The sequence below is a fragment of the Thamnophis elegans genome, chromosome 15 (genome assembly GCF_009769535.1).
Source record: "Thamnophis elegans isolate rThaEle1 chromosome 15, rThaEle1.pri, whole genome shotgun sequence".
Classification (NCBI taxonomy): Eukaryota; Metazoa; Chordata; class Lepidosauria; order Squamata; family Colubridae; genus Thamnophis; species Thamnophis elegans.
In genome coordinates this window covers 7917123-7940496 of record NC_045555.1, presented here as the reverse complement: position 1 = coordinate 7940496, position 23374 = coordinate 7917123, and the positions used below count along the sequence as shown (strand labels likewise).

Below are 23374 nucleotides of genomic sequence, written 5' to 3'. Positions count from 1 at the left end.
TGTGTGTGTGTGTGTTTGTGTGTTGGATGCAACACAAGGACAAAAGCTCCCTCCTTCCTTGCTCCTGCTTCTTCCCCCAGCCCCCAAATCAGACACGTTCAAACAGCCAAAAGTCAGCGCACGACTTGCAAGAAAGTTATTTTTCCTATAATTAAAAGTTTACATTCGTTTTACATCGTTTCATTCCCCTCAACAGTTTGGTTTTTTTTCTTCTTCCCAACTTGTGGGTGTAGCTGGATTTGGAGGTGAGGTGCAAAGACGGGGTGGGGGAGAGGGGGAAAAATAAACCCTGAATCTAGCCTTATGAACGTGTTAATGTTTTAACTTGAATGCTTCAAGATGTACGCAGTAATCCTAGACAAGTTCACTAGAGGTAAACTTTGCTGCTGTGCGATGGGCTTCCTATCGTATAAATTTCTTATCTCATCCTCTTTCTTTTTTGTTTCTTTTTTAGCAGCACTTCAATACATTAAATTGCTGGCTGCAGACCTGGAAAATTCAGCTCCAGCTGCCTTCCAGCTTTGCTGTTCCTTTGCTGGCAAAAAGCGATGGTGTTATTTCCCCTTTCAAAGGGAGGGAGGGGGAAGGGCAGCTTTGACCCGCTTTGCTGGCATCCCTTTAACCTTCAGTCATGGATGACAAACCAAAACATCTCTTATTGACGGGGAACACAAGGACAGATCTGCTTTCCACCCCCCACCCAGCCCAGCCTGGCTCCCTGCCCGCTCTCCCGAACTGCTCCGGGAGCTCAGATTTTAATTTCAGTCCTGAAGGTTTGCTGCACTTGCTCAGATGGCTTGGCTGGACCTCTCCGTGCCTTGATGGTCAGGCAGCCGTCTGCCCCCAGGGTGGAAGTGAGCGATGTGGGGTCCACATCTTCAGGGAGCTGGCATTTGTGGGTGAATGTGTTGACGATGGTCCCATCAGCTGCTAGCTGCCCATGGGAGGAGGACAAAGAAACAGCAGTTAGGGCCACGAGAGTCTGAATCCTGAAAGTTGATGTGAATTGCTCTTCCTAAGGTTCAGTTTGCCTGCTTGCCAAAATAAGGGGCAGCCCATCCCAAATCTCTATGAAATGGGGAAATTCTGGCAACGTTGCCAAAACTGACGCTTGGGCAACTCAGTCCAAAAAGGCCTCTTCTTTTACCAGACTGGCCCCCAGAGAGGCAGCTGGTATCAGGGGAAAGGCTTCCTGAGCAACGTTTCGGTCAACATGGACCAGCCAGTCGGGGAATGTTCCCATCACCATGTGCATCCCTAGCATAGTCTGAAGGGCACTCGGGTGGGGGCAGGGAGCCTCTTGGCTGCCATTCTTAAGACAGCGGGGCCACATCGCCGCAGGGGCCACATCCAAAAGAAGGGAGGAGGGAGCTCTTAGCACATTAATCTTTTTCCAAAGAAACCAAGACAAAAAGTACAACTCTTAACTCCCTTTTCTTGTTAATTTCCACAGTGGGATGATATTGGGATGCTCGCAGGAATAGGCAGAGAACCTGGAGATCAGAAAAAGCTACTCCCCACCTGCCGTGGATCCAAGGAGTAGCTGCCTCAGCTTTACTCAGCCAAGCATCTTGGGGCTACCCCATCCCCTCAGCCCCAGCCGGACTGTTCATCTCTGCTTTAAAAATGGCTCTGGTGGTCTCCAAGACGGGGAAGCTCAGCAGTGGCCACTCACCTTCTCAGCCCTCACTTCAATCTGGTTTTTGGATGTGGTAATGATAATGTCTTCGGGGGAGAAGTCACTGACATCCACGGCAAACTGGTATGTATCCCCCAAGGTTTTGATGTTTCCCATCCCGCCAGCACGGCCTGTTGGGAGAAGAGAAGCTCTCTCGATTCTTGATTCCAGCACTGGGACATGTTTGCTGGCAAAAGGAAGCAAATCCCAGGGCGGGATCCTGGGGCAAACAGGATGCACCATTTGGGCCTCTGCTTGCAGCAGCTGTTTGAGATGCTGCATGGCCAGGTAGAATTGCTGGGCTGCTGAGCCCAGCCCTTGAAAATCCCACCTGGTCCAGCAGGTACTCCCACCCAAGAGACCACAGACCAGCCTGGCGCTGAAGAAGTACCCCAAGGACTCTGTGGCCAACAGGCATCCTAAGTGGCAGGGGCTGCACACATCACATTTCAAGCCATCCCCTTTCTACCCTGTCAAATGCCCATTTTCCCCCTCCTCTCCTCCCCGAGATCTCTACTGTCCTGTTCAGGACGCGGCTTTCTGGCCGACAGAGCCAAGAACGGAGAAGACCAAACTATGCAACAGAATAACAGAATTGGAAGGGACCTCGGGGGTCTTCTAGTCCTGCTCAAGCAGGGTCCATTTGAGAGAAACAGCATTGGTGTCCTTGCTTGCCTTTGTGGCTTGGGATGCAGATGGGGGGACCTTGTGCGAAACCTCCCCCCTTGGTCCTCCTCTGCCTTTCCCCAGTGCAGCCAGGCCGCATGCAGGGAGCAGAATGGTGGAGCCTGTGTGCCCATCATTCCAAGAATTGTTGGTGTAAATAAAAAAAGGGGGTTTACCCTAAACAGCAGAAAACAGTGACAATCTCCTCTCCACGGTCATGCAGCTTAAAGTGGGGAGCCTTTTGACTGTGGGATTGGCTAGACAAGAGCCAGGGGAGAGAACCCAGGCAGTCAGGGGGGGTCAGAGGCTGCCTATTCAGCCCTATCTCCCCACTTGCCTGAGAAGCTTCGGGGATCCGGATGGGGCCTTAGGAAGCACCCCAACGTACTGTCAAATAGTCCGTGGGCCTTCTTCTCCATGGGGCAGCCGCCTGCCTGGTCGTGTCCTGCCAAGAAGATGGGTCGAGGGTGCCGAAGCAGCGCGAGCCCCAAGAGGGTGGCTATTCCAAGTGGATCGATGCTCGGAGGAGCTGTCTCCTCCGGAAGTCTCGCCCGACAGAGCCACCCGGGGGCAGCTGCGGAACCTTTAAAAGCCTCAGAGCCGCTCAGCTGCCTTCCAGGGGTCTTGTCAAAGAGTCTAAATTTAGAGTCTTCTGCAGGACACGGCCAATGCCTCTGGAAAGCGTCCCATAGGCACGAGCCTAGACAGAGAGAGGCGGGAGGGGGCGGCTGGCGAACGGCATTCCACCCACGACTGGATCTTTTTCCCCTGATTGGCAGCTGGATTGGCCTTCTACAAGGAAGGGGGGAGCCTGGCATGGAAACCCCTAGCCAGCAAGCATCCCAAAAGAGGAGGGCAGAGCCCTGGAACCCTCTAAACCCCTCCACCCCAATCCTGAAAAGGGGTTCCCATTGCTCCAGGGGTGAGGCTTATTTCCCTGGCAGCTCCGAGAGCCTGCCTGGCATGGGCCTCCGTGTAGAAGATGGATCGTGCAGCCTGTCTGCAGAAACTGTCTGGGGGCAGCTTGTAGCTAAACGCAGCTGCTTAGTCACCCTCCTCTCAGGGCAGTCTGAGTCATTGGGCCTGGGGCCTCCGGTGCCCTCTTCTCCCCCCCCCCAGAACAAGCCCCAGAGGGCAGGCTGTCCTCCCCAACTCAGCTTCATCCACTGCCCATCACATTGCAGCTCTTCTGGCCCTTGGCGCCACTTCTGGAGTGCTGGCAGGAGGAGAGGGGCCCCGGGGACTCCCCAGGCAGAGATCCACGGGCCATAAATCATCCCGGAACCCACTCAGAGTTTAGAAATCATGCCCAATTTAGAAGAGTTCTCTTGACCTGCAGCAAGCAGCCCACCCCCCCCCACCCCTCCTGTTGTCTGTCCCCTCCCCAGAGACTGCCTACCCATTTCAGTGGCTAGCCTGATGGGATGGCAAGGATCACGAGAGGCTGGCGCTTTTCCTGGCCAGGCTGTTTTGGGAGGAAGGTGTTTGCAGCCCCCTTCCAGCATTTTGGCTCTCCTGGTCTTGATTCTGCACCCCCTACGGCTGGCCTGAACGTTGGGAGGGGAGCATAAACTAGGACAATGAGTGAGCTCTTGCAACCGGAACAAATGACCCTCAGAGGTGTGGGTGGCAAGGTGTGGGGCAGCCAGCCAAATGGGGCTGGTTGCCAGCTGCCTTCCTGCCCACCCCACCCTTCTCGTGCTGCTTGGTGAGAAGGCTGGCTTGAGCTGGAATGGGCTTGCTGGAGGGCCTTTCCTGTGGGTCCCAGAGAGAGACTTCCGGATAGTTAGAGGTCAGGGAGGGAGGGAGGTGTGGGAGAGAACAGGGTGGGCCTAGGAGACAGGTGTGTGTGTGTGTTCGTGTGGGTGTGCACCAGGTCTGGCCAGGGCAGAGGAAACTGGCTTCAGAGAAGTCGCCCTGACCCAGGAGCAGCAGGAGTCTTTGACAGACGCACACGCAGGGACCCAGAGCCGGCTGAGGTGGAGTGAGCCTCCTTTGCACAGGTTCCAGTCGGGGACCCTGGTTTGAGAGGTGGAGTTGGGGGGGGGGGGGGGGAAGACTGTGCATTGTTGTCTGACTGTTGTCTGAATTTCCTTTAGTGCCTGAGGCTCCCTCAGGCGATAGAAATGCCACCTTCCTAGATCGGAGAGCTCTTGGACAAGGCAGGTGGATCCTGTCGGAGGTTTGCCCCTTTTGGTGGCTGCTGTCAGTGGAGCGTCTTCCCTTTGCAGGGTGACCAGGATTGTCTTGAGAGTGGGGATCCGGGTGCGCCTTCCTCTTCATTTCACCTGTTCAGAACTTCTGCATTTCAGGGGGGGAAAGGGGCCTCCTTGTTGGGTCACTCCTGCAGCCAAGATCCAGACAAGCAGTAGCAGGAGGCCTTTAGGGACTCCATCCGCCTTGGGGCTTGCAAACAGACAGCTCAGATCCTCCTCCTCCTCCTCTTGGGCTGCATCCAGCGTTTCCATTCCCAGCCTCGGGGCATGGCTGCTGAGAGGGCAGAGAAAGCCAGCGGGGAGAAAGAGAGAGCCGAGAACAAGGAGGAGGAAGAGGAGGCCAATGTGTTCCTGCCTTGGGAAGACAACTGGAGACCCTGGCCAAAAGCCCGGCGCAAGGTGCACGGTAGGAACCAGGGAGATGGCACAAGAGTTTTCTCCCACATGGGTGGCACCTAGGTTGGAGGGCTTCCAGATGTTGGCGTTTCCCAGAGGTGGTGGTGGTGATGGCCCTTTGACCTCTTCATCCCTCCTTGAAGGAGGCTCATTCCCAGCCTCTGCTGCCCTCTGCAGGTTGCCTGGGGTGCCTCAAGCGGCAGCTCTTCCGAGTCGGGGACGATTGGTATTACCTCTTTGCCCTGGGCGTCATCATGGCGCTGCTCAGCTTCGCCATGGACTTCACCGTCTCCAGAGTTGCCAGAGGTGAGCTTTTGCCCTGCCAAATCCTGCTACTGTCCCCTAGCTGGGCTTTGAGGGACAAGCAGAAGAAAAGAGCGTCTTTTGTGCCGCTTACGGAGGCCCCGTGCCAGTTCCAAGAGTGGGGCAGGGGTGGTGGTGGTTAGGCTCTCCATGCCTTCTGGGCAGCTACAAGCAGCAAACGACTCTGGCAGTTCTGGGGCAGTTCAGTTCACAGCTGACTTCCCAACTTCCCTTTGGATTCTCCAGCACACCTGTGGCTTTACCAAGAGGTTGGAGACTATCAGGTGCTGAAGTTCCTCTCCTGGACCATGTACCCAGTCGCACTCTCGGCTTTTTCCACGGGCTTTGCCCAAAGCATTACCCAGCACGCTGGAGGTGAGGTGGGATGGAGGCTAGGGTCAGCATCTAGTGGTCGTTATGCCCTATTCTGGCCCTTGGACTGGGAAACAGCTGTTGTGGCCTGCCAGCAGCCAGCAGAGCTGGCAGCAGATTCGAACAGTGAGGAGTTTGGGGAAGAACCTGGGTCAGTCCTGGAGTCTGGGGAAGGCTCCGATGAGGGCTCTGTGTCAGAGGCAGAGAGGGGGCCAGGGGCATCTGACAGTTATCAGCTGCCTTCAGAGTCAGACATCAGTGAGGTAGAAGAACAGCTGGGGCCTGTTCCCAGTGTGCGCATGCGCAGAGTGGCCAGATGAAGGGAACCGCTAAAGAACAGGTCAACGTGGGAGTAAGGCCACAGGCGGATGATGAATGGCTCCTCCCAGAGGAAATAAAAGAGGAGCGAAAGGGGAGTGGAGTTTGCAGGAGACCTTTAGTTTGCTTAATTGGTTTGCGATTCTCCGAGACTCAGCCAATTAATAAAAGGGTTTTTTTTGTCAGGACCAGGAGTTTGCTTTATGCTCTTGGGAAGCCTCGGTCAAAACAGAAACTATCTTCTCTTCTCCCGAGTCTGGCTGAGGGGTGCAGGGAGACGGATGGGCAGCCTGAGCCCATTGGCAAGCGTCAAGGTTTCCTTCTTCCATCAGCTGCCTTCTTCTTCTCCCTGAAAGGAAGATGGCAGAAGAGAGGGCAGCCTGGGGCCTCATTCACACACCGTGTCTAGCCTGGCTCATTAATTAGGGTTTGAGACGCCTCCAGGGTGGCACTAGGGTTTCCTGCTAAATGGGCAGAAGTGGTGGAGAGATAGTTCTGCCCTCTCTCTACCAGGCTCTGGCATCCCCGAACTCAAGACCATCCTGACTGGCGTCATCCTGGAGGAGTACTTGGCCATGGAGAACTTTGGGGCGAAAGTCGTGGGGCTGACCTGCACACTTGCCTGCGGGAGCACCATCTTCCTCGGGAAAGTGGTACGCATCCAGCGGGTGGATTAAGAGGAGGGGTCTCTCTCTCTCTCGCTTGCCTCCATGCAGCGTCTTTGTGGCCTGAGGGGTGGTGGGGTTTCAGCCTTTGGACACAGAAAGGAAGCTGTATCAGTTTGAAAGGGAAATGTTCTAGAGACAGAAGGAAGGAATTGGGTGTCTGGAGGGGATGGCTTCGGATGTTGCTTCTGCCCCACACCTATTTGGTCTTGCCCACCTCAGACGGCCTCCTTCTTAGAGCTTGTGCTGAAGGTGCCCCAGCTCAAGAGCAGGAATCAGCAACCTCAAACACTCAAAAGAGCCATTTAGACCCGTCTCCCCCAGAAAAGAAAACACCGGGAGCCACAAAACCCTTCTAAAATGAAGATAGCACTGCATATATTAATATTTTTTTACCTTTATCCTATGTAATAAAAAACAAACCTACAGTGTGTTGCACTTATGAAAATCAACGAACTGCTACAGAGAAAACAATTTTTTATTTCTGCATGCAACCAAAACATTTTGAACTCTGGGGGGAAAAAAAGGATAGGTCAAAAACCTTGTTAAATCGTGTGCCGGCGGGTATCACACGTTGGCAGCTGTGACGCATATTTTGAGCAACAGGGAGCCGTAGCAGAGGGATGAAAGAGCCACATGCGGCTCCAGAGCCGTGGGTTGCAGACCCCTGCTCAAGAAGGAAAGAGGACCTGGGTTCCTTCAGGCCAGGAAGGAGCAGAGACAGGGAAGCTGATAGGTGGATGATCCCGCCAGCAACCGGGGTGAATGTTTTTTGGGGGGTGGGTAGACTCTCCTTCCTGGAGACATCCAAGCTCCGGCTGAGGTCAGGAGACGAGCCTCTTGTCTGGGGGGGAGGGTCTACTGGGAGAGACCACTGTTGCACGGAGGGGGGCTTTGTTGAGCTCTCCCTCCTTTGAGCCTTTCGGGTCATCCTCTTCCTTCCATCCGGCCTCTGCAGGGACCCTTTGTTCACCTCTCCAGCATAATTGCCGCCTACCTGGGCAAGATCCGGACCAGCATTTCTGGGGAATACGAGGTACGGCCGAGGAGGCGAGGCTGCACCCCAGGGATGGTCCGGGGGCAGCTGAGGACTATGTGGCTAGCTGGAGGGCCCTGCAGGTGGCCCAGCTTGTTGGGTTCCTGGAACCGCTGCCTGAAGGGCGGCTTGGCAGCAGCCTCAAGAGGGCGCCCCTTTCCTTTGCCTAGAATAAAAGCAAGCAGAACGAGATGCTGGTGGCAGGAGCGGCCGTGGGTGTGGCAACTGTCTTTGGGGCACCCATCAGCGGTAAGACGCAGCTGGGACGTGGCTGCCATTTCTGGCAAAAGTCCCTTTGCAAAGGGAGGCCAGAGCAGGTGGGTGGGAGGGGGGCACGGAGTGGCCAGACCGATGGATGTGGAGCTGACTATCTGGACTGCTCTCCCTACCCACCCCCCCGTTGCCACTCCTCCAGGGGTCCTCTTCAGCATCGAGGTCGTATCCTCCCACTTTGCCGTCCGGGATTACTGGAGGGGCTTCTTCTCGGCCACTTGTGGCGCCTTCATGTTCCGCCTGTTGGCTGTTTTCAACAGTGAACAAGGTGGGCAGCGATCGGCCAGAGGAGGGATCCCTGGGCCACTTGGTCTGGGGATGGCAGGGCGGGCAGAGTGCTCTACAGGGGCAGTGCATCTATGGCAGGGATGGGGATCCTTTTTGACACTTGAGTGCCCAAACCGGAACACATGTGCATGTCCGTGCACATGCACATCAGGAACCCGAAGACTAGCTGGCCGATGCACATGCCAGCCAGCTGGTCTCCGGGTTTCTGGCACACGCATGTGCCAGCCAGCTGGTCTTTGCATGTGCCCGAGCTCCAGAAACCCAAAGACCAGCTGGATGGCACACAAATGCCTGGGTTTTTTATGCAATTTGGGGGGCTGGTTTTTTTGGCCATTTCAGGCCTCCAAAATGGCCAGAAAAAGGGCCTATTTTTTTTATGGTTTCTGGCCATTTTTTAGCCATTTTCAGGCGCTCCAGCGCTCGCGAAAACCAGCTGGCGATGGAGAGGGCTCTGCGTGCCACCTCCTGTGGGCTGCTTGGCTGAGGGCCAGGCAGGGAGGTGAGGCGGGAGCTGGGAAGGGGCTCCAGGAGATCAGAGTCCAAGCCCCTCTGCTTTTGCACCCCTGCTTTCCAGAAACCATCACAGCCCTCTTCAAGACCAGTTTCAAAATTGATTTCCCCTTTGATCTGCCGGAGACTGTTTTCTTCACATTCCTCGGGTGAGGCAGGGGACTCCCTGGGTTGGGAGGGGGGGGGATGCAGCAGCCAGAGCAGGGGTCAACTGGGAGGCCTCCTTTCTCCCTTGCAGCGTGATCTGTGGCGTGCTGAGCTGTGCGTACCTCTTCTGCCAGCGCTGGTTCCTGGGCTATGTCCGGAGGAACTGCTTCACGGCCAGGCTGCTGGCCACCGAGTAAGTAGACGCCAGAGGGCAGCTCACCAGAGTCCCTGGGATGGCTCCTCTGGTTACGGGATTGGAGGGGGGGAGTACAGGAAGTGGACTCACCGAAAAGGGGCTCCCTGGGGAGACCACCGATGTTTGCCAGCAGGTTAGATCGCCCCTCCCCCAGCATTTCACTGGAAGAAAATGGCAGTCTGGCTTCCAATAGCAATAAACACTTAGACTTCACAGCCCTCTCTAAGCAGCTTACAGAGTCAGCCTCTTCCCCCCAACAATCTAATTTTACCCACCTCGGAAGGATGGAAGGCTGAGTTAACCTTGAGCCTGGTGGGATTCGAACTGCTAAACTGCATCTAGCAGTCAGCTGAAGTTGTCTGCAGTACTGCATGCTAACCACTGGGAGGGAGGGAGGGAGAAAGGGAGGGAAAGAATAGCACTTAGACTTATATACCGCTTCACAGTACTTCGTGGCCCTCTCTAAGCGTTTTACAGAGTTGGCCTCTTGCCCCCAACAATCTGAGTCCTCATTTTACCCACCTCAGAAGGATAAAAGGCTGAGTCAACCTTGAGCCGTTCAGGATCAAACTCCTGGCAGTGGGCAGTTAGCCTGTAATACTGCATTCTAACCATTGTGCATGATGGATGGATGGATGGATGGGTGGGTGGGTGGATGGAAAGAAGAAAGGAAGGAAGATTGCAGTGGCACTTAGACTTTTATACCGCTTTACAGTGCTTTACAGCCCCCTCTAAGCGGTTTACAGAGTCAGCCTCTTGCCCCCAACAATCTGGGTCCTCATTTGACCCACCTCGGAAGGACGGAAGGCTGAATCAACCTTGAGCCTGGTGAGATTCGAACGGCAGGCAGCAGAAGGAGCCTGCAGTACTGCACTCTAACCACTGCGTCACCGCAACTCTCTTCCAAGCTGTTCTGATTCTCAGGCTTATCTCTAAAGCTTCCTCTGCTTCTCCATCACAAGATTTACCCCCAGAAGTACAGCGGTCTATGGCAGCCCCCAGCCCAGCCCTCTTCATAACCTGCGGCTTTTTTGAGTTACATTGCTTTCCCAATCTCCTCTCCCCTCCCCTCTCCCTGACCTTTGGGCCTTCTTTTGCAGGAAACCCCTCTATTCGGTGCTGGTGGCCTTCCTGCTGTCCTCCATCACCTTCCCCCTTAGCCTGGGACAATTCATGGCCTCCAGGGTAACTATCGGCCGTTGGCTGCCCAAGGGCAGAGCCTGCGGAGAACACATGGGGCTGCCGCTGGCTCTCTGCCATGGCAAGCCAGAGGAGCTGAGGCAAGGCAGGAGGAGAGGCTGGCAGCCCCTTTGTGCCATGGGGCAGAAGCAGCAGAGACCCATTTTTCCCTTTCTTTTGTGCAGCTGAGCATGAAGGATCTGCTCACCTCCTTGCTCGATAACCGCACCTGGAGTGTCCTCTCCCAGAACGTGTCCCTTGACAGGCCTCCCCAGGTGGACCCCCTCAACCTATGGCAGGAGTGGTGGCACCCCGACATCTCCATCTTCGGCACGCTGTCTATCTTCCTGGTGATGAAGGTAATGAGTCTGGGAACTCCCTCTGCCTGGCACGCAGTAGGACTCTCTTTTGGGGGGCGGGTCTCTTCTGGCCTCTTCTGGGCCTTGCAGAGCTCCTTCCAGGTGCTCTCGCATACGTCAACCTTCTGAATGGTCAGCCAGACACTGCTGACCCTGCTCTCAAAAAGGTTGGGATGCCAATGGTTGATTCTTTCTGTCCTTGCAGTTCTGGATGCTGATCTTGGCCACCACCATGCCTATGCCCGCTGGGTACTTCATGCCTGTCTTCATTTACGGTGAGCGCTTCCATTTTCTCTCGTCGTCTGCTTTCAGCCTCCAGAAAGACTGGTCTGTCAGGCTCAGGAGGGAAAGATGATCTTTCTCTGTCCCTTCACAGGAGCTGCCATCGGGCGATTGGTGGGTGAAGCCACAGCCCTCCTCTTCCCCATGGGCATCACTGCGGGGGGCCCTCCTAGCCCCATTATCCCTGGGGCGTATGCACTGGCAGGTATGTTGGCACTTAGGTGTTATGGCCCGCCAGCGGCCAGCAGAGCTGGCAGCAGATTCGGACAGTGAGGAGGTTGGGGAGGAACCTGGGTCAGTCCTGGGAGTCTGGGGAAGGCTCTGATGAGGGCTCTGTGTTGGAGGCAGAGAGGGGACCAGAGCCATATGCCAGTTATCAGCTGCCTTTAGAGTCAGACATAAGTGAGGCAGAAGAACACTGGAGCCTGTTCCCAGTGTGTGCATGCACAGAGTTGCCAGACAAAGGAAGCAGAAAAAGAACGGGTCAGCTTGGCAGGAAGGCCACAGGTGGAGGATGAATGGCCCCTCCCAGAAGACATAAAAGAGGAGTGAAAGGGGAGTGGAGCTTGCAGGAGGCAATTAGTTCGCTTCACTGGTTTCTGACTCTCTGAGACTCCTTCCCAAGTTCTGCAGATATCAACCTGGCAGCTCTCCAAGCCAGATAAGGTCCGTGACTGTAAATCCTCCCTTGAAAGATTTTGCTGGATGTGAATGAGCAGAATTCACAGAAAATGAATAAAAGGGGGTTTTGTCGGGAGTTTGCTTCAGGCTCTTGGGAAGCCTCGGTTGAAACATTAGGGAGGCACAGGCAGTGTGCAAACAGCGCCCCCATACCTTTGCTGTCCCTGAGATTGGCCACCCTCTGACCTTCCCCCTCCCCTTCCAGGGGCTGCTGCCTTCTCTGGCTCGGTCACCCACACCCTTTCCACCGCCTTGCTGGCCTTTGAGATGACTGGGCAGATTGCCCACATCCTGCCTGTGCTGCTGGCCGTCCTGGTGGCCAACGCCATCGCCCAGAAGTTCCAGCCTTCCTTCTACGATGGCACCATCCTTGTCAAGAAGCTACCGTACCTTCCTCGCATCCGCAGCAGGCATATCGAGTGAGCTGCCCTGCCCTGCCCTCCTTGGCTTGCTGGGACCCGGGGATTGGGATGCCGGCCTTCTCCAAAGAATGGGCACTTTGTGTATGCCCAGAGCACCTCTGGCCTGACCTTGCTTGGCAGGTGCCAGTGGCCCCTTTGCCCCCCAAAGCGTTGCCCTGTCCCAATGAGGCCATCGGCCTGGTGAGCGTTGCTTCCCTTTGCAGGTCCTACCTGGTCACCACCCAGGAGTTCATGAATACAGATTTCGTCATCCTGCCCCAGGAAGCCTCCTTCCATGACATCCTCCAGGTGGTTACCATGACGGATGCCCAGGAGTATCCGGTGGTCGACAATGCTGGTAAAGCGGTGCTCCGAAAGCAGCGGGCGTCTCTGTGTGTGTCTTGCGCTGGATCCGTCTGGCAGGAGGGTCCCACCAGGTGGTTGGAGGGGCATTGAAGCACTTGTAACATAAATAGGCACATGCACGCAACCACATTCCTAGAAACTACAGTCTTAGAATAACAAGAGTTGGAAGGGACCTTGGAAGTCATCTAGTCCAACCCCTCCACCCAAGCAGGAGACCCTGCACTATTTCTGACAGATGGCAATCCAGTCTCCTCTTGAAAGGCTCCAGCGATGAAGCTCCCACAACCTCCGAAGGCAACTTCGGTTCCATGGGTTGATTGCTCTCACTATCAGAAAATTCCTCCTTATTTCCAGGTTGAATCTCTCCTTGGTCAGTTCCCATCCATTATTCCTTGTCTGGCCTTCATGTGCTTTGGAAAATAGCTTGATTCCCTCCTCTCTGTGGCAGCCCCTCAAATATTGGAAGGCTGCTATCCTGTCTCCCCTGGTCCTTCTCTAGACTAGCCATGCCCAGTTCTTGCAACCGTTCTTCGTATGTTTTAGCCTCCAGTCCCCTCATCATCTTGGTTGCTTTTCTCTGCTCTCTTTCTAGTCTCAACATCTTTTTTATAGTGTGGCGACCAAACCTGGACCCTTCCCTCTGCTTCTTTCTCCCTCAGAGTCTCAGATGCTGCTGGGGGTGATCCAGCGGTCCAGTCTCATCCAGTTTCTCCAGAGCCACGAAGACTCCAGTCTGCCACAGGAGGAGACGGGGAAAGAGGTGGGTCTGAGAGGGTGATTCCGACAAGAGTCGATTACGTGCTTTCCGTGGCGGGGAAGGGGACGGGGAGGGACACAGGGCTCCTTTCCATCCTGCTGCACCAAACATTCATGGCTGTACTTCTCCCTTCCAGTTTACCTCGGGCCAGACTTTAAAAGAAGGCTGCATGATCAATCCTGTCACCCTGCAGCTCTCCCCATGGACATCCCTGCACCAGGTACCTCAGGTGGTCGAATGCTATACAGGTTGCCTCAGTTCAGAACAGACTCGTGCCTCTGCTGAGGCACCAGGGCAGCAGCAGCAGGAAGAAAGCAGGGAAGTGTTGTGGCACACCAGAACTGATTGGGACAGTGAGGAAGCTGGGGAGGAACTTGGGCCAGTCCTGGAGTCTGGGGAAGGCTCTGTTGAGGACTCTGTGTCGGAGGCAGAGAGGGAGTCAGGGCTGTATGCCAGTTATCAGCTGCTTCAGAGTCAGACATCAGTGAGGCAGATGAACAGCTGGAGCCTGTTCCCAGTGTGTGCATGCGCAGAGTGGCCAGATGAAGGGAACAGTTAAAAACAAGGGTCGACTTAGGAGTAAGGCCACAGGTGGACGGTGAATGGCCCCTCCCAGGGGAAATAAAAGGCCACAGGTGGACGATGAATGGCCCCTCCCAGAGGGAATAAAAGAGGAACAAAAGGGGAGTGGAGCTTGCAGGAGACAATTAGTTCGCTTAATTGGTTCCTGACTCTCTGAGACTCCTCGCCAAGTTTTGCAGATATCGGCCTGTCAGTTCTCCAAGCCAGATAAGGTCTGTGATTGTAAATCCTCCTTTGTAAGACTTTGTTGGATGTGGATGAGCAGAATTGACAGTCAATTAATAAAAGGGGTTTTTGTCGGGACCAGGAGTTTGCTTCAGGCTCTTGGGAAGCCTCGCTCAGAACAGGAAGCTGTGACTTTGTCTAACCATGGAGGGGAGGGATTGACCAGGGAACAGAGCCAGGCAGGGTTTTCAAGGGCAGTTTCCATTGGGGAAGGGGTTTCTGAGAAGGGGCCTTTCAGGGGGCCCTCTTCCCTCAAGCGTCTTTTCTTTTTTTCCCCTCTTTCTGCAGGCCCACAACCTCTTTGAGATGCTGAACCTGCAGCGGGCTTTTGTCACACAGCTGGGGAAAGTGGTAGGAATCGTGACCAGGAGGGAGGTGAGTGAATGACTGGGCTCCCCCAGGAGGGCGCAGCAACTTGCCCCTTCCTCTTTCCCATCTGATCTCTTGGGGGCGGGGGGGAATGAGGACAGGCAGCTTGGCTTCTGCTGCTATGCTAATGCATGGCATCATCGGAAGGGGGACTGCAGCCTCCCTCTTTTGAGCTGGCAAGGAGAAAGGGGAGTTTTGCAACACCGACTCACGCTCTGTGCCCCGTGGTCAGCTTTGCTTTGTTTTTTCTCTCTTTCAGCTCAGGAAAGCCATCGAAGAGCTGGCCAACCCCAAAGCCGGTCGATAGCAGAAGCCCATGGGAGGGAGAGCGCTGGAGATGTAGAAGCCGTAGGTTTAGTTCCTGGGGGGGGGGGGGTGGAGGTTGTGACATGATCTTTGTTTGCTAGCGAAATTCTCCGGCTTGCCTAAAGAAGGAGTCATTGCAAAGTTTAAAATAAAAAAAATGAGGAAAGAGGACCCAGTGGAAAAATTTAGGCACTTTTTAGACCTTTGAGCATTTTAGAAATAGTTGCTAAGACACAACAGAATGGTTGTAATGTATAGAAGTCTCAAGGTTTCCCTCAGTTTGGTAACTCTTGAGAAGAGGCTCTAGTGCAGTGGTGATTTTTTTTTACTACTAGTTCTGTGGGCGTGGCTAGGTGGGCATGGCAGGGGAAGGATGCTGCAAAATCCCCATTCCCTCCCCACTCCAGGGGAAGGATGCTGCAAAATCCCCATTCCCTCCCCACTCCGGGGGAAGGATGCTGCAAAATCCCCATTCCCTCTCCACTCCAGGGGAAGGATGCTGCAAAATCCCCATTCCCTCCCCACTCCAGGGGAAGGATGCTGCAAAATCCCCATTCCCTCCCCACTCCAGGGGAAGGATGCTGCAAAATCCCCATTCCCTCTCCACTCCAGGGGAAGGATGCTGCAAAATCCCCATTCCCTCCCCACTCCAGGGGAAGGATACTCCCCCCCCCCAGACATGTCAATCAGGCTCTGATCAGACCTCGCCTCCAATCAGAGCAACCTGCCTTGCTCCTTCCTTCCCCAGCCTCCCAGGTGCCTCCGAGGCCAGTCCCTTTCTCCCAGTTCAGACACAGAGGGGACGTCTGGAGGGCACCCAGCAGTTTTCCTTTCGGGCAAAAAGGTGGACGCTGTTTTTCTGCGGCACCTGTTTTTATTTACACCTTCAGTAACAACATTCCTGGGCCAGGCACCCTTTAATCCGTAAGGAAGGATTAACATTGCTCTGTGAACACTTGAGGGGACAGGAGGCTGTATGGATCATGTAGGCAGAGAGCCTCCTCGGCCTAAATTTCCACCCGGATTCTGACCCCTGCTCCGAATCCATCCTCCATGGGCCTCCCCTACCGTCTTACCAGCTGTGCAGGGTCCATCTCGGTGCTAGAAGTGCTAATCGTGGATCGGGCTGACGGGCTGTGTCAAAAAAGCACATCATCCTGCAACCGCAACGACTCTGGGACCATAATGCACTGCCTGAGCCCAGCTCCTCAGGCTGCCAGGCGAAGGATGGGCTGGGCCTGCAAAGCGTCTCTGGAGCAAGACCCCCCTTCGGCCACGCAATCCCGCCCCTTCTGGAGCGACTAATGCCACCGCAGTTGCTGCCAGTCTCACCACGGAGCGACCCCAGCCTAGTCATAGAAGACCTCATCCTCGGAGGGAGAGCTGCTGTCCACGTAACGCAGGGATGTGGCACTCTGCTGCCATCTACGGGCGTTGGGTGGTCCCACCGGCTTCCCTTCTGCCCTTCCCAAGCCGCCTTTGGCCCTGTTCCACTCGTTCGCTCTCACAGCTCTGCTTGGCATGGGGGATTCCGGGTTGGAGAGCACGAAGGCCTGGAGGCTGCCTGCCGGAGCCGGTGGACATAAGAGGAGACCATCCTGTAAATAGATGCCTTCCAGATCTGGTCGGAGGAGGAGAAGGAAGAAGAGGAGGAGGAGGAGAGTTAGAAGGAAGACACAGCAGGGGGACTGAGAGAGAAGCAAAAGGAAGGGGCAAAGACCAGGGGTCATACTAGGGGTGAAATTCAGCAGGTTCTGACAGGTTCTGGAGAACCGGTAGCGGAAATTTTGATTAGTTCAGAGAACCAGTAAATTCCACCTCTGGCTGGCCCCCGAGTGGGGAAGGAATGGGGATTTTGCAATATCCTTCCCCCAGGAGTGGAGTGGGGATGGTGATTTTGCAATATTCTATTCTATTTATTAAATTTATTGGCCGCCCAATCCTGGAGGACTCTGCCATGCCCACCAAGCCATGCCCACCAAACGAGTAGTAAAAAAAAATGAATTTCACCACTGGGTCATACCTTGGAGCTGGATCACGTCTTGCGAGCCTCCCCTGTCATTCAGCTCCTCTTCGTTCAGGGAGGACCAACCACTCAGGGTGGCTTCCGTGATGGCAAACTGCTCAGCCACACCTGGAGAGGGGCCAGAGAACTGGGAGGTGAGCCACAGGAGGCTTGGGGCAAGACTGAGACACCCCACGTCTACATCAAATGCAAGCATCGAAGAATTGATAAACCAGCCACTGTGCATTTCCTCCGGGGGGGGGGGGGGAGAGAAGCAAGGAATGCCCAGTAGCTGCAAACAGAGAATGCTGGCCAGACACCCCCTCCTGCCCCCCCCCCGGTTTGCACCAGCCCCTCCCATCCCTCCCTCCTCCCACCTTCCCTCCCCTCACCTGCCGCAAACCGAGCCTCCTTCAGCTCGTCCGTCAGCTCCTCGTACAGCACCTCTTCAGTGGGGGGCTGCCCCCAACCCACGGGGGGAGCGTTCCAGCCTTTCCACTCAATGAGGTGGGCCACGCGTCCTTGGGCCATGGCGGTGGGCTTGGTGATGTGGTCCTTCAGGCTCTGGACGAGGCCTGGAGGACAGAGGAGAAGCAGGACTGAGCCCAGGCGTGAGCAGATGGGGGAACCTGGGGGAGCCATGGGGATGAATGCCACTGTGCCGGCTTTGCTGCCTTCCCGGCTGGGGGAAGAAAAAAAACTATGGTTTCCATGGAAACCAACAGCGCAAGACACATTCATCTCCCTGCTGTCCAAACCCTTAAGCTGCAGTGGAGCGGCGAAGACTCCCTTTGCAGCCAGTGAAGATGGACTGGCCCGACTGCCCTCTCTGAAGTGGCCCCCTTCCCAGTCTCTGGCCCTTCTCCCAGAGGCGGCTCCTTTTTGGTGGGATGCTAATCGAGCGGACCATACCCACACCGTTGTCAGAGTCACCCAGTGTAAGAGGAGGGTCATCACGTTGGCGGGGGAATCTTGAGACTCCAACCTCTCCTTGGGAATCCAGATTAAAGCATCCCAGAGAACTTCTTCTCTGGGCTGTCTTATCCAGCTGCTCCGATCCCTTGGAAGCTGTTCCCTTTGGATCATCTGTGTTTCGGACACTGTGGCCACCCCACCAGTGGTGAAATTCAATTTTGTTTACTACCAGTTCCGTGGGCAGGCTGCAGCAGCTCTGCTGTGAACGGAGAGAGAATCGTTTGGATCGTCTCTGCTGCATTTAACGTTGAATTCTGTGGCAGAGACAATCCGAATGTTTTCCCTCCGTTCACAGCAGAGCTGCTGCTCCCTTTATGGTCTCCACCGGCCCACTGTCTCCCTGGGTCTACCTTAAAGGGACAGGCTGCAGCAGCTCTGCTGTGAACGGAGGGGGAAGCGTTCGGATTGGATGGGCGGGTGAAGCGGCTGGAAGAGGTGAGCAGCGACAGGGCGATCAGGCGGGCATGGGCAGTGATCACCAGTGATTTTTGCCACCGGTTCGGAGAACTGATGTCAATTAGTTCAACCGGGAGGATTTCACCCCACCCCACCACAGCAGGAACCCCAACATCAGGCTCGTGACGTAGACATTCAGTGTAGCTCTCCTGGCCTTTGGCATGAGGCTACTCTGATGGAGAAGCGCCTCTTTTGTGTGTCTGTCAGCCGAGGAGTTGCTGGAGATCTATTGATCCAGAGGGCATACCTACCCAGCAGGGAGGAGGTAGCAAGGGCTGTCACGTCGTAGGTCGCCAAGGTAGCCCCGCCGGAACCCCGCGAGGACTTCTGCAGGAAGAAGAAGAGAAGAGGTGACCTAGGATGGCCGACTCTGTTCCAGCCTGGCTGGTTGTGGGTCTAAACAGTAACCCATGGCTCTGGAGTCGCATGTGGCTCTTTCCTCCCTCTGCTGTGGCTCCCTGTCACTTAAAATATACGTCACAACTGCCAAAATGCGCGACACCCGCCGGCATGCAATTTATTGAGCTTTTCGACCCCCCAGTAGGCCAAGCATAGATAAATCCAAGAAAAGAAAAATTTAAGAAGAAAACAGAATGTTTAATTCAACTACTTTACTTTTGTGGCCGCTTAGGAAATAGTCAGGCACGGGAAAGGTTTTTGTGGCTCCCGGTGTTTTCTGTGGGAAACGGGTCCAAATGGCTCTGAGTGTTTAAGGTTGCCGATCCCTGGTCTAAAGGAAGCCCCAGCCTCTTGAGGGGGAGCTGCCTGCAGCCTGTGGGGACTCCCTGTCAGCCAGAGCCTGGGGGTGGGGGGAGGATTTAATCATTTCTGAAGACCCCTCCTGTGATAGGATGCAGGAAGGGGCTTCTGGGCAGTTGCTGCCCCTAATTTGAAATGTCCTTTTCTTCTCTCTAGGAGGTGCAACCCGAGATCATCCTAGCTGTGGTTTCAGCAACGGGCCTTTAAATTATGTTTCACCCTGTAAGATTTGTCACCTGCTCCTCGCCGTTTTGGCTTTCTTTTCTTCATGCTAAGCTCCCCACCCGATTGTATGTTGCTTTCACAGTGCACAGTCTCTCAATGTATCATTGGCCATTGTCCTGATGATTGCAACGGTGTGGTTTTCATTGTCAAAAAAACAAACAAACGTCGGTACTTGCTTTCGGGGGAAGAGAAATGGGGTAGGAAGATTTTCCCTAGGCAGCCATCTTAAGGGGAGAGGGGTGCCAGCCTTTACCTGAGAAGTGTTTTCTTTTGGGGTGGCAACAGGTGGATTGCCGCCTTCCTGGTCCGGCAGAGGGACGGTGCCTCCCTCCTTGTGGGCCCTCATGAGGAATTCTGCAGAAAGAAAGCAAGAGGTGCAGCAGCAGCACAGAAAGGCCAGGCTCTGGGATGGGGGAAGAGAGCCGTGTAGCTAAGACGTCCTTCAAGACATTCCCCCCGAAATAGAATAAAAATTCCTTATTGGCCAAGTGTAGTTGGAGACCCAAGGAATTTGTCTTTGGTGCGTAAGCTCCCAGTGTACATAAAAAATACATTCCTCAAGAATCATAAGGAACAACACTTAGTGATAGTCATAGAATATTAAATAAGAAAGAGAATGGAATTATTTATTGATCAAGTGTGATTGGGCACACAAGGAATTTGTCTGGTGCATAGGCTCTCAGTGCAGAGGTGGGTTGCTGCTGGTTCGGCCCGGATCAGGCGAACGGGTAGTAGCGGTGGTGGGAAGCTCTACCTCTCACCTGGACACTTCTGCGGCTGCGCAGAAGCATTGCGAGCGCACGCAGGAGCGCACTTAAACCAGTAGTAAACAATTTGGTAACCCACCACTATCTCAGTGTACGTAAAGATAAATAAAATAGAATACATTCATCAAGAATCATAAGATACAACACTTAGTGATAGTCGTAGGTTACTAATAAGCAATCAAATCGTACTAGGAAACTAAATAAAACAATATAAATTTTAAAGATACAAACAATAAGGCTGTAGTCATAAGTAGAAGGAGATAGGTAATAGGAAGGATGAGGAGAATAATAGTAATACAGTCTTAGTAAATAGTTTGTTGTGGGAATTAGTTGTTTAGGAGAGTGATAGTAAAAGTCAGGAAATGGCAGGGGGAGGTGTCCCTTGCTCCACTATGAGTTCGGCCCTCGTAGGGGCCACCCTGCCAACACAAGTGTGTCTAGTCAAGGCAATGGTTTTCCCAGTTGCAATGGATGGCTGTGAAGGTTGGATCATAGGAAAGGTGGAGCACCAAAGAATGGAGGCCTTTGAACTCTGGTGCTGGAGAAGAAGACTCCTGCATTGAGTCCCTTGGACTGCAAGGCCATCCAACCGGTCAGTCCTAGAGGAGATCAACCGTGACTGTTCTTTAGAAGGCCAGATCCTGAAGAGGAAACTCAAATCTTTTGGCCACTTGATGAGAAGGAAGGAGGACTCCCTGGAGAAGAGCCTCATGCTGGGAATGATGGGGGGCAAAAGAAGAAGGGGACGGCAGAGAAGGAGGGGGCTGGATGTAGTCACTGAAGCAGTGGGCGTGAGCTTCAATGGACTCCGGAGGATGGTAGAGGACAGCAAGGCCTGGAGGAACGTTGTCCATGGGGTCGCGATGGGTTGGACACAACTTTGCAACTGACAACAACAAGGAAACTAAAAACAATATAAATCATAAAGATACAAGCAACAAGGTTATAGTCACAAGTAGGAGGAGATAGGTAATAGGAAGGATGAGAAGAATAGCAATACAGTCTTAGCAAATAGTTTGACAGTGTTGTGGGAATTAGTTGTTTAGCAGAGTGATAGTGAAAGTCAGGAAATGGGGGAGGGGGTTTGTCCCTTGCTCCCCTAGGAGTTTTGGGCAGGGGTCGGCAAACCTTAAACACTCAGCCACAAAAGTCCTAACCAGAAGCCGCCCCCCATTCAATTCTGGAGCCCAGTGGAAGTCCGGTTCCCCCAATATACAGTCTCCTCCTAGCACGGCGTCCTTTTTCCTCCACCTGTCCTAACCGAAAGCCCTATCAATTGTGGGAAAGCCCTATCAATTGTGGAGCTGAGCCGGGAGCCACAGCAGGGGGATGAAAGAGCCACATGCAGCTCCAGAGCCACAGATTGCTGACTCCTGCCTTGGGGAAATCTACCTGCTACTAGAGGGGCTTTCTTGTGTGTTGGGGGTGGAGGGGGGTTGGGGGGGAGGTGGGTTCTGGCCCCATCTTCCTCCCTACCCTACAGGTGGGGTTTGCAAACAACCTCTCCTCCCTCCCCCCCTTGATGGGAGCGATGAAACACTGCTTTCTCATTTTGGAGGCAGGAGGCGCTTGTGTGACGGAACAAGCTCTCTGGAGTCCTCCAATAGGAAAGGTGGGCTATTGTTTGAGCATGTACAGAATGCAGAAAAGACCTCTTTCGCAGCGTTTCATCCTTTGAATAGCTGAATAATTCGTGCTCCTCCACCAGGGCAGGCAAGTGGACTGAGCGGTGGGAGGTGGGAACCACTTGCAAAAATGCACCAAAGACAAATTCCTTGTGTGTTCAATCACACTTGGCCAACAAAGAATTCTATCCTATTTTATCCTACATTCTATTCTATTCCATCCTATCCTATCCTACGTGCTATCCTATCCTATCACATTCTATTCTATTCTATCCCATCCCATCCCACATTCTATTCTATTCTAAGACCCCGGCTCCTCTCTGCTTTCTGTCATCCTTTTAAGCTGCAAGGACACAGAGGTAGACCGGGGCGGTACGTGGAGGTTCACATTCCCCCCCCCCCCAGAATGAGTCAAGGTACCGAGTCTCTGGCCTGAAGCCCCCTCCCCTCTCTCCCGCTGCCCACGCTTTTCCAAGGAGCCAAGCCCAGCTTCGGTCTCGCCCTGCGCCCCACCCGGACTGCGGGGAACGTGATCGCAAGCGGATAGCTCACCTTTGGTGGCGCAGGAGCCCATGGCGGGGCGGGGGGGCGTGCCGGAGCCGCCGGGCGCATCGAGGAGGGGAATCGGAGCCGCCGTCGTTCGCCCGGGGCCCGGGCCTTAAAAACTGCGTCTGGGCTGGCGAAAGGCGGAGCGCTCCGGCGCCAGAGGAGCCACCTACGCCGCTTCTCCTTCCCAAAACTGACCCCCCCAAAAAAGGAGGAGCAAGCAGAACAGACTCGGGGAGGGGAGCGATAGGTCTTGCCCCCTAAAGCCGCTCAAGGGTCGGGAGACACCCCGCCCCCAAGCCCCCGATGCCCGAGAGGCTGCGAGTCCGCTGGAAGGCGCTCCCGCGCCGAAGCAGTCCCGCCTCCACGGTGGTCGCTCGTTCCAGCGCACCAGTTCCGCGGCTTTCGACGGGCTCCAAGGAAGGGGGCGCCGGGCTTGGAAGAGGGGCTCCATAGGTCGCATTAGAAGCCCTCTTGTCCTCCCAGGACCGGCCTCTGTCGCGTTACAGCCGCGGCAGGCGAGACTTGGCGCAGGCTCTGCGGTCCTTTTCCTCGATCGAGCTTTGGCAATCGCGCCGATCCCAGCCCCTGCAAGTGGGGGAGGACAGGGCCGGGTCTCTAAGCCTCCGCTCCAGCCCTGGGAAGCCCGAGTCCGCCGGGCATCGCAGCGTAGCCTCCCACGGAGCTTTTGGCAACAGTTGGAACCCGGGGGAGGCGGGATCAGCTTCAAGAAAAACGTGGGACGCAGATAACCGATTAACAGAGTTGGAAGGGACCTTTGCAGGTCATCTAGTCCAACCTCCCTGCCCACAAGCAGGAAACCCTACTTCTGCCTCTACCTAGGATCGAACTCACAACCTCCCGATTGTGACAGATTAACAGAGTTGGAAGGGACCTTGCAGGTCATCTAGTCCAACCCCCCTGCCCAAGCAGGAGACCCTACATCTGCCTCTACCTAGGATCGAACTCACAAACTCCGCGGAAGTTCCACGCGAGCCCCTGAAAATCCGGAGGAGGAGGAAGGAACGAAGCAGCGCCGGCGGCCGATCCTGTGCCAAGAGGGCATCCCAGCCAAACCTTTGGAGCGGTTGCTCGGAGCCTTCCACCGGACTCTTTAAGGTTGCCCGATGCAGGAGGCACGATGCAGGGGAAACGAAATCGCGCGTGGGGAAGGGGATCTGGAGCGGCGGCCAATCAGAATGCCCAGATGTCCCAATGGATGGATCCCCCCCCCCCCCCGCTTCAAACCGCCCTCGAGCACCAAAGCGCTCCCTTCCCGTATCTTAGGATGCTACAGCTGTGCTTCCCTGGCCGCCCTAACTCGGCCCACCCTCGCGCGTCACGATTCAATCCCCACCAATCGGGGGAAGGAACGAAAGGGCGGGGCCCTGAGCAAGGCGGGGCCGAAAATGAGAGGGAAGGTTCAAATAGCCGCCGGGAGGCCA

The 23374-nt window shown here is 54.9% G+C and overlaps 3 protein-coding genes across 6 annotated transcripts; 1 reads left to right on the top strand and 2 right to left on the bottom strand.

Moving 5' to 3' along the window:
• Positions 1-131: 131 nt before the first annotated feature.
• Positions 132-4371, bottom strand: HSPB7 (heat shock protein family B (small) member 7). Its single transcript, XM_032232058.1, has 3 exons — positions 2682-4371; positions 1676-1809; positions 132-934 (listed from the first exon to the last, which is right to left on the bottom strand). Exons 1-3 carry the CDS (start codon positions 3160-3162, stop codon positions 749-751), a joined length of 801 nt encoding a protein of 266 aa, XP_032087949.1. The 5' UTR covers positions 3163-4371; the 3' UTR covers positions 132-748.
• On the top strand, positions 1690-19111 carry CLCNKA (chloride voltage-gated channel Ka). 3 transcript variants are annotated; one of them, XM_032232052.1, is made up of 21 exons: positions 1690-1762; positions 4819-4966; positions 5134-5262; positions 5506-5634; positions 6463-6602; positions 7573-7650; positions 7821-7899; positions 8066-8191; positions 8786-8870; positions 8960-9061; positions 10165-10249; positions 10429-10602; positions 10808-10877; positions 10979-11089; positions 11771-11984; positions 12191-12324; positions 12992-13092; positions 13226-13309; positions 14185-14271; positions 14525-14613; positions 18923-19111. In XM_032232052.1, the coding sequence occupies exons 2-20, from the start codon at positions 4828-4830 to the stop codon at positions 14570-14572; spliced, it is 2115 nt and encodes a 704-aa protein (XP_032087943.1). In that variant the 5' UTR covers positions 1690-1762; positions 4819-4827; the 3' UTR covers positions 14573-14613; positions 18923-19111. The 3 variants fall into 3 exon arrangements, with proteins under 3 accessions (XP_032087943.1, XP_032087944.1, XP_032087945.1); XM_032232053.1 differs by lacking the exons at positions 1690-1762; positions 5506-5634 and having other exon boundaries at positions 4403-4966; XM_032232054.1 differs by lacking the exons at positions 1690-1762; positions 4819-4966; positions 5134-5262 and having other exon boundaries at positions 5547-5634; positions 6136-6602.
• FAM131C (family with sequence similarity 131 member C) lies at positions 15202-22701 on the bottom strand. 2 transcript variants are annotated; one of them, XM_032232057.1, is made up of 6 exons: positions 21936-22701; positions 19245-19345; positions 18259-18334; positions 16969-17151; positions 16595-16705; positions 15202-16192 (listed from the first exon to the last, which is right to left on the bottom strand). In XM_032232057.1, exons 1-6 carry the CDS (start codon positions 21955-21957, stop codon positions 15921-15923), a joined length of 765 nt encoding a protein of 254 aa, XP_032087948.1. In that variant the 5' UTR covers positions 21958-22701; the 3' UTR covers positions 15202-15920. The 2 variants fall into 2 exon arrangements, with proteins under 2 accessions (XP_032087948.1, XP_032087947.1); XM_032232056.1 differs by lacking the exons at positions 19245-19345; positions 21936-22701 and having other exon boundaries at positions 16969-18565.
• Positions 22702-23374: the final 673 nt, after the last annotated feature.